Source organism: Bidens hawaiensis, unplaced genomic scaffold (genome assembly GCF_021521415.1).
Source record: "Bidens hawaiensis isolate Kalapana, Puna unplaced genomic scaffold, B.hawaiensis_p1.1 tig00023994_1, whole genome shotgun sequence".
NCBI classification, from domain to species: domain Eukaryota; kingdom Viridiplantae; phylum Streptophyta; class Magnoliopsida; order Asterales; family Asteraceae; genus Bidens; species Bidens hawaiensis.
In genome coordinates this window covers 331,130-343,437 of record NW_027493773.1, presented here as the reverse complement: position 1 = coordinate 343,437, position 12,308 = coordinate 331,130, and the positions used below count along the sequence as shown (strand labels likewise).

Genomic DNA, 12,308 nt, shown 5'->3' with positions numbered 1-12,308 from the left:
ATGTTTTATTGTCAGCTTAGTCTACTAAATTAGTTGAGTCTACTTTCCTATCTTTGAATTCCGCGATGTAAGGTAGGGTTTCATCATAAAATATACTTAGACATAAGCTATTAAATAACCGTAAGGAAGTTTAATTAATAAACTGGTGAGTCTTAAACCTTGTTAGAAATCCATAGGCGTCTTCTTGAAGTTCAAGGGCTCTGTTCGGATTTTCTGTCAATGGTCTATTTCATGATCCCAGTTCTATAACTTGAGTTTTCCATTTATTTAAAAACCGTAACTTTGGGGATTCTGGCCTGGGTAGTTATTTTTATCATCTGAATTAATCTAAGTTTTCTTAATTGTTTATTAGTTTAAAGTAATTGAGTTTAAGTTTAATTAATTAATTAATTAGTTTAAAGTAATGATTATGTTTTATTATTATTTTATTAATTAGGGTTTGTTTTAATTAGTTTAATAATTAGTTAATTAAAGTAATCGTTAGTCAATTTTTATTAAGTTTTAATTATTAGTATTAAATTCCCCCTCAAATATTATTAATAAATAGTCGTGTCTTGTAGTTAAGTCTTGTTTGCTAATTTCGTAATTAAAGAGTCGTTGGTTCGATATCCGGACTTACTTAGATGTACTAGAGTCGATCGATTCACTTGACAGTTAGTAGTTTAAGGGTCTAGAGTATCATCCAGGATTCTACGCCAGTCTGAATTACCGAAACTTGATTCTACGGAATGGACGGGTGATCAACGACTTTGACACAAATATCCTTAGCGAAGTGTTCAAAATTTGTTGAAGCCAACTTGCTAAGGGCATCCACTGACTTGTTCTCGCTCCTCTTGATGTGAATAACTTTGAAAGAGAAAAATTGAAGAGTCAAGTCCTTTGCTTGCGATAGGTATGAAGCCATGACGTCATTGTTTGCTTCATAAGTTCCATTAATCTGTCCCGCAAACAGCATAGAATCCACCCGTGCCTCAAAATGCTTCACCCCAAGCTTCTTGGCAATCCTCAAGCCTGCCAGAAAAGCTTCATATTTCGCCTTGTTGTTAGTACCTTTAAAATCTAACTTTATAGCGTATGTGAACACATGGCCCTCAGGATTGACTAGCTTGAGGCCTACGCGAGATCCCTCGCTGCTTGAAGCTCCATCCATAAACAATGACCAAATTTATACCTGTTCAGGAGGTGCTTGGTGTTGTTGCTTAATCAAACATTCTTTTTCTTTGTGCTGCGGAACTTCAGTGACGAAGTCCGCCAATACCTGCCCTTTTAATTACTGGTCTGGGTTTATATTCGATCGCGTGTTCACCCAGCTCGATGGCCCACTTTGCCAATCGTCCAGACAATTTTGGCTTGCTTAATACGTTCTTGAGCTTGTACCCAGTTAGCACATTGATGGGGTGACCTTGAAAATACCTGCGGAGACGTCGAGCGGCTTAAACTAGTGCCAAAACTAGTTTTTCAAGCATTGAATATCTGGTCTCCGGATCTGACAACGTCCTACTGATATAATAAATTGGTGTCTGCACGTTTTTTCTATCTGTCAATAGCACAGCCCCAATGGCAATATCAGACGCTGATAGGTATAATGTCAAAGGTTCTCCCGCATAAGGTGCTGTTAAAGTAGGTAACTCCATTAGGCATTTCTTGACCTCCAGGAATGCTTGTTCAGCTTCCGCAGTCCACTTGAATTGTGCCTTCTTGAGGCAATTTCTCAAAGTTGAAACAAATGGGTAAGATTTAGCTGCATGGTTCGCTGGAAACCGGTTTAGTGCAACTAATCTCCTGTTGAGTGTTTGAACCTCTTTGAGGGAAGAAGGAGAAGGCATGCGGGCTACTGCTTGAACCTTATCCGGATTAGCTTTAAAACCTGCGCCTGTGACGATTACGCCGAGAAATTTTCCTTCCACCATTCTAAAAGAACATTTAGCTGGATTCAGCTTCATGTTGATGCTTCTCAAAGTTTCAAAGGTTTCTTCAATGTCTCTCAACATCTGATCTTCTTCAATGTTTTTTATCACAGATCATCCATGTATACTTCAAGATTTCGACTAATCTGATTCTTGAAAGCCTGATCCATCAGTCGCTGATATGTGGCACCCGCGTTTTTCAGTCTAAAGAGCATCATTTTGGAGCAAAACGTCCCTTGGTCTGTGTGGAACGCTGTCTTGTCCTCATCACCCGCCGCCACGCGGATTTGGTGATAGCCTTTGTTGGCATTGAGAAAACACTTAAACTTGAATGGAGCCACAACGTATACTTTGAGGTCAATTTCTGGTAACGGATAACAGTCTTTTGGGCATGCTTTGTTCAGATCTTTAAAATCTATACACATCCGCCATGTTCCATTACTTTTCGGAACAATGACTGGATTAGCTACCCAAGTTTGGTATTTGATTTCACGAATAATTCCAGCATGAAGAAGATCTTGCACTTGTTCCTTCATAGCTTTCTTCTGTCCTGGGCCCATTTTTCGCTTCTTCTGAAAAATCGGTGTAAACATCGGGTTTACCCTTAATTTGTGTTCCGCAATACTCCGCAGTACACCGGTCATGTCCGTAGGTTGCCAAGCGAAGATGTCCATATTCTTGGTCAACAACTGGTTTAGAAAGTTCTCACTATCTCTGAAATAGCAGGTCCAATCACAACTGTCTGATTAGGGAAATTTTTGTTTAATACAAATTTTTCCGGCTCAGTCCTCTGAGTTTGCTTTGGGACTTTGCTGGGCTTTGAACTTTCCATTGTGAAGAAGTGTCAATTAACATGAATGATTGCTACACCAGTGCGGGTTGGGACCCCTACCGCACCGTGAGCTGTGAACGGGTGGGCACTAAAGTCACCGATTGCTTCCCGCCCCAAAATGATGTCATGTTTAGATGTTGTCGGTAGGACCAAAAACTCAACTTCTTCGGTTCTTGAATGCACTCCGCCGCTGAGAGTAACCGGAAAGGATATCACCCCTCGCGGGTGTATGACCTCCCCTCCAAATCCCGAAACAAGTGCATGAATTGGTTTTAACCTTTCCTTATCTTCCTCATCCAGATGCTCGAAGCACTGTTCGTACATAATGTCAGATGTACTACCAGTGTCAAAGAAAACATACTGGGATCGATAGTGACCAAAAAGGGCGGTGATAATTAAAGGGTTCTTGTTACACAGTCCGCCCTTGACTCGAGGAAAAATCAAAGTATCGTTCTTCCATTCCTCTTCCAGGAACTCTCTCCTCTTTCCTCCAACCCTATGCCCACCTTAAATCATGTGGACGTTCAAATATTTAACCTGGTTTTTGGACAGGACCTGGTTGTCACGTGTGGGAGCCTTACCAGTCCCTGGCTTTGTGCCCTTGACCAAATGTTCAAGTTTGCCAAACTTCACAGCTGCTTCAATTTCGTTTTTCAAGGCTACACACTCGTTCGTGTTGTGCCCAATGTCGTTGTGAAATGAGCAATGTTTTTTGGCATCAAGGAAAGATCTCCTTGTGAGTGGTTGGGGCTTTCTGAAGTTCACATTCTCAGTAGTGAGAATTTCTGAGGGAGTTTTCAATAATTGGGTCCAACTGTTGGAGGACCGCGCTGAAGAATTCTGCTTATTCTTATTGCCAATCAGAGATCTGACATCAAACTGTTTTGATGGTTCCGCCGACGGTTGGAGTCTTGACCAAATCGTTCCTTTCGCTTGTTTGTTTGGCCGTGGGGTCTGGAATTCAACCTTGAGGTCTTCTGAATCCTTGCGAACAGTTTTGCTGCGGTCATGATATCATTCCAAGACGTCGGCATTCCGTCTCTGCCCGCCAGAGTCCAAATTAACTCATCATTCTTCACATTTTTGCGGAAAGCTCCCCGCAACATTTCTGCGCTTACGCCACCGATATTGAGACTTTCATTGTTAAAGCAGGTAATGAAATCCTCAATGGATTCATTGTTTCGCCTAACTACATCTAATATCTCAGACGGATCACGAGTGTGGTTCCGCTGTTAACTGAAATGTTGGGAGAATTTAGCAACAAAGTCATCCCAACTTTTAATTTGTCCGTCCTGTATCAAACCATTCACGTGCTGCACCAGTGAATGTTAAAGCGAACATGTGGCACCAATATGGAAGAGTCCAACCACTGGCTCCCCCCACGGCCACAGAGTCTAACAAATGTTGGGATCTTTGCATTGACCGGAAACGGAGCTATTGCAATTCGTGCAATGAATTTTGACTTTTCAGCAAATGCAACTAGGCGGTAAGGCTTCGAGAAGTCTACCTCAGCATTACTGTGGTACTCCGCCTGACGGACTACCGCTCGCGGGTAACTCGCTCCTCCTCGTAGGTGGAGTCTGATGTCACCACTATAGTAACTGACGTCCCCTGGGTGGTACGTCGAATCATGACTTTCATATTCCTCCACATAAGCAGGTACACGCATAACCCTGCGAGGACGTTCCCGCATTTCCCAAACCTCCGCCGGGTCTATTTCTGTCTGAACACTCTTACGGATCTGGCTCCTCCTCGCTGTTGGGGGAGGAGACAGAGACCTCCTGGAGATTCATCATAAGTCAGAGTTAGAGCATAGAGTCGCTCTTCACGCACCTCGCGCTCGTACTCAGCTGCAATACTCTCTTGTTGAATAAGGAGCCACTCATCCGGAGATAAGAGTACCCTAGATCTGGAACTATGGCGATGAGTTCTCGCCGGTTCAGAATCACCAGAATCTTCATCCAGACCCAATTATGAGTTTATCTGTGCCCAAAATATAACCTACATGTTTAAAAGATCAGTTTCGAATTATGATTCCATTGTAAAATACTTTTTCAGGGACGAAAAAGGTTTAAGTGTGGGGATATTTGATGTGGTCTAAATTATATACAATTATTATATATATTCCCTACACTTTTTAATACTTTTGAGCTAGTTTTTCCTATAGTATTAGTCGCAAGTAAGTTGTATTTTAATATTAATGTTTTTAAGAGATAACGAGTTAAATTAGAGTACTTTTTCTAAACTTGAGACCAAACACGTAAACAACTTTTATGCATATTAATTTTCATTAATAGATAAACCATCTTTTACTAATTTGTGCACTAAATGTTGAAATTCAACGTTTACATGTTGATTCCCTCAAGTCCTCTTAAAGATTTAAAATATTACTAATTTAATTTCATTTTTTTGTTTGGGCAGCACCAGATGATCGATTTAGAGTGAATTGGGCCCTGCATATAATTCAAATCATCCCATTAGTGGGGTGGCCATTTTGTAAAACGAATAGCATGTGGGCTATAAAGAAATTGTATTGGCATGGGTAGGTGGGCAAATTTGAAGGCTCATATTATAAAAGGAACAAAAACCTACAAGTAAAGGGGTGTCGGCAGGAGGGAGACACAAGTCAGGGGACCACCCTTGTTGGTGGTTTCTCGAAATAAAACAAAAAGAAGAAAAAAAAATCAAGAAAGCAAGCTGCAAAGCTCGTCAACAAAGTCTCACGACCAAGAACTGAAAAAGGGATTTAATAAGCAAGCAGGTAGGCAGGTCAATTAATTTAAGCTCACAGGAGGTAATTAAGTTTCGTTTGTTTTGGTCTTTTGCAGGTTTGGGTAGTGATTGCACAGGAGTGAGTTACCCTAGATTCCTTTAGATTCTTACATATCCAAGTTATAACCGAATTCAATAAGAATACCCCTTTACGCCTTAGGGTATATTGTGATTAGAGAGACCGGGAGGTGATTTAGTCTTTGGGTACCTTAGAATAGTTAGGTTAGGTGAGACCGGGAGGTGATCCGAACCATTAAACCGTTGAGCTTTACATGATATTTAGGGTTCTTAGGTATTGTTGGTGAGACCGGGAGGTGATCTAGCGTACTTTAGTTATTCCTTAAGTTTCATATTTTTAGAAGCTGGTTACCAATCATAAATCTAATTCCGAGAGTTTACGAGTTGACTAGTAGAATTCCTTACCTAGGTAGTTATTTCCCATATTTGAGTTCTAAACCGATTTGTCAGTGTCTAGTTTTAGAGTAACTATTATTTAGTTTATATTTAATAATTAAAAAAGACAAAAATCAATTAAATCTATTTATTTAAGTTACTAGTTAGAGTCTAGTTTAAGCGTCGCTAGTGTCATGTGGGTTCGACATCCGGACTTCATTAGGCTTTACTACAGTCGATATGTACACTTGCCTGTCTAGTGGTCTAACATTAGGAGAGTCTAGATTTATAAATTTAAAACTAGAGTGTCTAGGTTAAGTTTTTTAATAGACCGTTTCGCACATAACGTGTTAAGCTATGATAGGACGGGTTAATTTCTGGCCATGTGCACGTTTATAACAACCTGGCTAGGTGTCTTTCCTTCATTGGTTAATGAGTCGCGTATTCTCCAAGTAATAATCGTGGTAGTTCTTCTAGAATGTAGTCGGTTAATTATAGCTGTCCTGATGGCATTGCCTCGGACCTGGTCTTTTCAACGGGTGAATGTGTCACCGTGCGGATGACGTCTGAGGGTGTCTGGATGCTTTCACGTAAGATATAAGGATATTCTTGCCATATAGAGTTATGCGGGTGATCCATGTGTCCCGCGGGTGTACCGTAGGAAGCTTCCTGTTGACCTGCGGATGATACTTAAGGGTATTTGGGTCTTTTTGGTACCTTGCCTCTATACCAATAAATGTGGGCTATACGACTCGTATAGACCTATACAAGCCATATAGAGTTGTTCAAACACCAAGGGGGTGGTGTTTAAATATAGCATCCTTTTTTTTTCTATAACTATTTTTTTCTTTTCACCTTGCGACTCATCTCTCAAGTGAGACTAGAATCCACAATCATTTGGTTGTAAGACATACATACACCTTTGTCACTAGACCAAGCTAGTGGTTGTTCAATACGTAGAACACAATTGTTGGACTATAAAATTCTATTTTTTTAAACTAAAACAAAGGTAAGTGTTAAAATACAAAGGATTGTAACAATGATAAAAATGAGAATTATTTGTGGTCTTTAGATAATGAGATAAAATACCCTTTAAAAAATAATAAAAAAATACCACTCAAAATATAATAAAAAACACTAAAAAAAGCTAAAGTGTATCCCCGTTGTCTTTGTTCAAAAAAACAACCCGAGAATTATCGATTTAGCTTTATAAGGTTTTTTTTATATCTGATGAAGTCATGTGAAATACTAATGATCAAATAACACAAATATTACACCATAAGATTAGATGAATTGTCACAAATTTTTCTCTCTAACTTTTATTTTTTTGACATTGAGGATAAGCTATTCTTGAAGTTAAATAAAAACCAATCTCCCTTCATTTATTTACATTAACATCTAACAACAACGAAAAAACCCAATATTATATTTTTTAAAAATAATAGGTTAATTGAAATTAGTTTGAATCTACACATGTTTAAAACTTGGTTAACCAAATTAGTCGGTCCATTTTTTTAATTCAAATATGTTATAACTAAAACTGACAAGTTATAAAAATGTAAATGTTGAAACACCGATTACAGGGGTTATAAGGTTAGTTTTTAATCATAACTAAACTTAGCCATGTTCACCCAACATGTATATTGAAGTCATTGTCCGTGTCACACCATTATAAGTTGGCACCATTATAAATTGGAAACTTGGAATTGATAAACATAAGGTTATATATTAAGTTTGTGATTTTGTGATATATTTATATGTTAAATGAGATCATGTGTATCTTTCTATGAAACATGAAATGTAATGTTTAAATACAAAGATAAGTTGTCGTTTAAAGAAAAAAAGTACAAAGATAAAAGAATAAATATGTTAGACAAAGAAGACACCAGTACGATTTAATTGCACTCTTAAAAGAAACCAATTATTCCAATCGAGTGTTGAAAGCTTGCCATGATTAATAAACTAGAAGAAACCGAAACCAAACCAAAACCTTAATCCTATCCACAACTATGTATGGAGTGAGAGGTTTTTCATTGTATATGAGAGTATTTATAGCACGCCAAAGACACCAAAACGTAAGATGAAGAGCATGCAAAACCTTTTTCTTGGATATGGTAGAGGCTGAGAAATGGACCGGAATGAGCGAGCCTCGAAGCCCAAAAAAGCATCTCGATTGTTGGAAGCTTACATCATTGATGCAGTCGGGATTAAAAAAAGGGAAAATTCCCAAAATAAGCTTTTATGAAAACGTTTTTCAGGTTTTAGGTGCCATTTGCAAGAAATTCCCAAAATAGGTATTATAATCTAGTCGTGACGAGTAGTTTGTATAACCAATTAAAACTTGACACGTGTCTTTAAACTAACCGTAACGAGCATATTTACTAACCATTTACTCGTCACGACTAAATAAGTTTTATGCCTCGTAATCAACTCCCACGAGTAATTCATAAGTTTTTTAGTCGCGACGAGTAGATTGTAAGGTTAAACTAGTCGCGGCGAGTTAATTACTAATAAACTACTCGTGTAGGGAATGTAAACCAGGTAAACTAGTCGTCGCGACTAAGAGCATTCTCATCCAACCCCTCATATTATGTGAGGGGGTGTTTTTATAATATAGAGAGTGATTTAAGGTGTTGTGAGTGAAAATTTTTTATATTTTAGAAAACGTAGTGATTTTTCTGTATATTTGAAAAGCTACTGTTCACCCCTATAATTTTTTAATATATTTTGAAAGCGGTTTGAGTGAAGGAAAGAGAAATGGTAATGATAAATGTATAAAAAAATATTATTTAATTGAAAAGGTGAGAGAAAATGTAGTGTGTTTTAGTGTAATTTTGGATTTAGGGATAGGGGGTTGGATGTGAATGCTCTAAAGGACTTATAAATTACTCGTGGGTGTTGATTACGAGGTATGAAACTTATTTAGTCGTAACGAGGAAATTATTAGTGAACCTGCTCGTTACAGTTAGTTTAAGGGCACGTGACAAGTTTTAACTAGTTCTACAAACTACTCGTGTGTAATCATAAACTACTCGTTACGACTAGTTTGTAATACCTATTTTGTGAATTTCTTGCAAATGACACATAAAACCTGAAAAAGGTTTTCATAAACGCTTATTTTGGGAATTTTCTCTAAAAAATAGGTAATTTTGCAATTTAGAAGAAGGTGATTACAACTTTCTTTGCACTGCCCATAAATCGAGCATAGTTCAAAGCAATGGGAAAAACTCTATCCAAAGGGACTTTAGATGGGATATTGTATGACAGAACACACCATGCAAAAAAGTATTTTTAGAGACATAGTTCCAAGTGAAAGTGGAGTCACAAGGAGCCGAGGAGGAATAGCGACATTTTCTATAGCTTGTTCAAAGAGGAAGAAGCAAAGTTGGCAGAATCGACTATAGCCGACTAAGGTTGAGCGAGAACAAATCCAAGTTATAACTTCAACGAAACATATGCTTTTATGCACCCGTGTAATACTAGAATGAAGTGGGTCACCTAAGTGTGACTATGAATAGTCGAAATAGCTTTATGAGGTTCATTTGGGTTGTGAATTTATCGCGTTGTTTGGGTTATGGATTTATCGGGTCGGGTTGGGTTATAACATCAATTTAATAATAAACCATTGTAATCTTGCGTATGATATTTTCTATCCGTTATCTAGGTTATAACATCAATTTAATTATAAACCATTGTAATATTTCGTATGATATTTTCTACCCGTTATTTAAATTAAAAAAAATGATATATCATTAATTGAAGGAATAATTACGGAATCAAAACGCTATTTTCTACTAACCAAAATGTTCAAGTAATGTTTCAAATGATATGATAGACAAATAAACACAAATAAAATCTCATTAAAAACTAGATTTTATTTTATATTTTTCTTTGTGAAATAATAATTATATGTTGGACCCACCAATTATTTATTGTATTTATTTTAAAATGCACAATTGCACACTGTATTAAGTTAATTGTGTTTATAATATATTATATAACTACTATACCGAGGTGTTTAAAATAATCCGAATTATTTAAATATCTGTGTTGAGTCCACGGGGAAATTCAACTTTTTGATATTATTATAAGTTTCAGAAAGGTGTGTAAAATTGTTAAAAAACACATACGAGCTTCATTAATTTGTTGATTCTAACAACCGACTATACTCATGTATATTTTTACTAGCTTTTGAACCCGTGTATTACACGAGATTTGTCAAATAATAAAAATAAAAATATCCATTATCTAAAAGAAATGAACAGAATTATAGGTCAAAAAAACGATAAAATATATAGTATAAACAATAAGAAGTCTAAAATCACAAATATACAAATTTGGTTTTTTTATATGCAACATTTGCGAAAATAATATTGACCAATTATCCGTGAATAACTATGATAGATGAGATGAGAGATTAGAAATTTAAGAGAGAAATTATAACCTATTTCTCAAAACTGTTTTTTCCATGACCCATGGTCTCATGGATATGTAGGATAAATAAGATGAAAAATTAGAGAATTGGAAATGAAGTTATATCTCATTTGCCAAAATTATTTTGGCTCATGACCAATGAGATGATAAATTAGGGAATTAGAAAGGAAATTATAACTCATTTGTCAATATGGTTTTGCTCCATAACCCATGGATAGCTAGGATGAATGAGAAGAAAGATTAGGCCTAGAATAAATGTGGGATTGTCACATCATCCTCACTATTTTCTTTTATTAGTATAGTTAGATTAGATAGTTAGAATGGATAATTACATTTTCCCGATCATAACCCCCTCAATAGCATAATTACTTGGCCAAAATTTCAATGTGATCCTTCTTAATTTAGGTGAATATGCAATTAAGAAGATTTGAAGGGATGGATATGTTATTGAATTTTTTGACTAGAAAAACATATATACTTAATTAATTTAATATATATATATATATATTAAATTACAACATTCTTATGGTGCTTTAGAGGTTGTAATCTTGGTTCCTTTTGCTGTACACTGTGCTTTCCTATTTGTACTCTTGGTTGTTTATGTTACTTGAGTACGTGTTTTGTGACGGCCCAGTCTGTTTATGGACGTGTTCTTTTCCACTTCTTCTTCATCTATGGCCGGCCACGTATCTCAGATGACTTGATGCTTTTGGCAATCATGAATATTTATTATTGGTCACGAGCAACCAGCGGCAGCGGTTATGTAAATTTAGGGTTTTCGTTTTTTACAGGCATGGCCACAGTATTTGAAGACGAGGATATCAACTAAATTTAGGTTATGTAATTGTTTGAACAGAGATTTGGTTTGGATTCCTATCTCTAAATCGAGGTAGGGTTTATAGAACATGAGCTCTTTGAATATAATTTCTTCCTTTCGTTGATTCAGTGTTTATTTAGATATTTCTTCATACATAATATACAATTTCAAACTTCGTATAACTATTTAATCTTACTAATTCCATGTTTGAAGGAGATTCAGGACTGCAATTGCTACATTTCACCTTTGGATTTCTTGCTTCTGAACCATTTTTTTCTTAATGGTTTGGTTTGTTGTTATAAATTCATGTTGTTGGCAAAAGAATAAGTCGGATACTTTGCACAACTTTTGCTGATTTTGCTAGAGGTGGGTGGCTCACCAGGAATTGTTATCCTCAAATTGAGTTTTTTTTCTCTATGGCGGCCTATCTTTGTTGTTAGATTTGAGGTTTGTTTTTGTCTTTGTAATAGTTACTTTCAAAAAAAAAATTATTATCCTTAAATTTGGTTGATTTTGGAGCTTAATTTGATTGAGAGTTTCTCTCTATGGTAGTTTAGTCATTAATTTCTACACTCTCTCTCTGCTGCATATGTTTCTGGTTGGATTTGAGGTTTTTTTTCCTGTATAGCAGCAGCAAAAATAGCCTTTTAATGGGGTCACATGTTTGCAGGACATCTTGAATTCATTAAAGATTCTAATAATAAACATGAAGACAACGTAGTTCTGCTCCTTTTGAAACGGAGACTTTCACTGAACTCGAGTTTGGTAACTTAACTCCAAATCATTTAAGATGGGCAAGAGGCTTGATTTATTGATGTCGAAGCTAATTTTATGACTATCAAGTGTTTACTGATAAAGAAAAAAAATGTCTTCAAAGAGTAATTGTGTTGACTTTGAGTTGCCACTTAATTTTTACGAGTTTAACTCAGCCGCACAGATGGTGGTTTTGCTTAAATCTAGACTGATTTTGTCCTTTGCAGCTGTCCATTTGATATAATCCTAGATGGTTTTCTCATTGTAACTATATGGTTATCTTTATAGGTTTATTCATTGTAAAATTCTTTTATTTTTGTTGATATGTAGGTTCTTGGCATGATGAATGGGTATTAAAGTGTGGTGGTAATTTATACAGTTAACACTTTATGTGGCAACT

At 36.4% G+C, this 12,308-nt stretch overlaps 1 protein-coding gene across 1 annotated transcript; it reads right to left on the bottom strand.

Moving 5' to 3' along the window:
• Positions 1–721: 721 nt before the first annotated feature.
• Positions 722–1,150, bottom strand: LOC143568485 (uncharacterized). Its single transcript, XM_077054639.1, has one exon. The coding sequence runs from the start codon at positions 1,148–1,150 to the stop codon at positions 722–724; it is 429 nt and encodes a 142-aa protein (XP_076910754.1).
• Between the last annotated feature and the right edge of the window lie 11,158 nt (positions 1,151–12,308).

Excerpts from the sequence above, each read along its gene's own strand:
- LOC143568485 (XM_077054639.1), bottom strand. The coding sequence starts at position 1,150 with ATGGATGGAGCTTCAAGCAGCGAGGGATCTCGCGTAGGCCTCAAGCTA.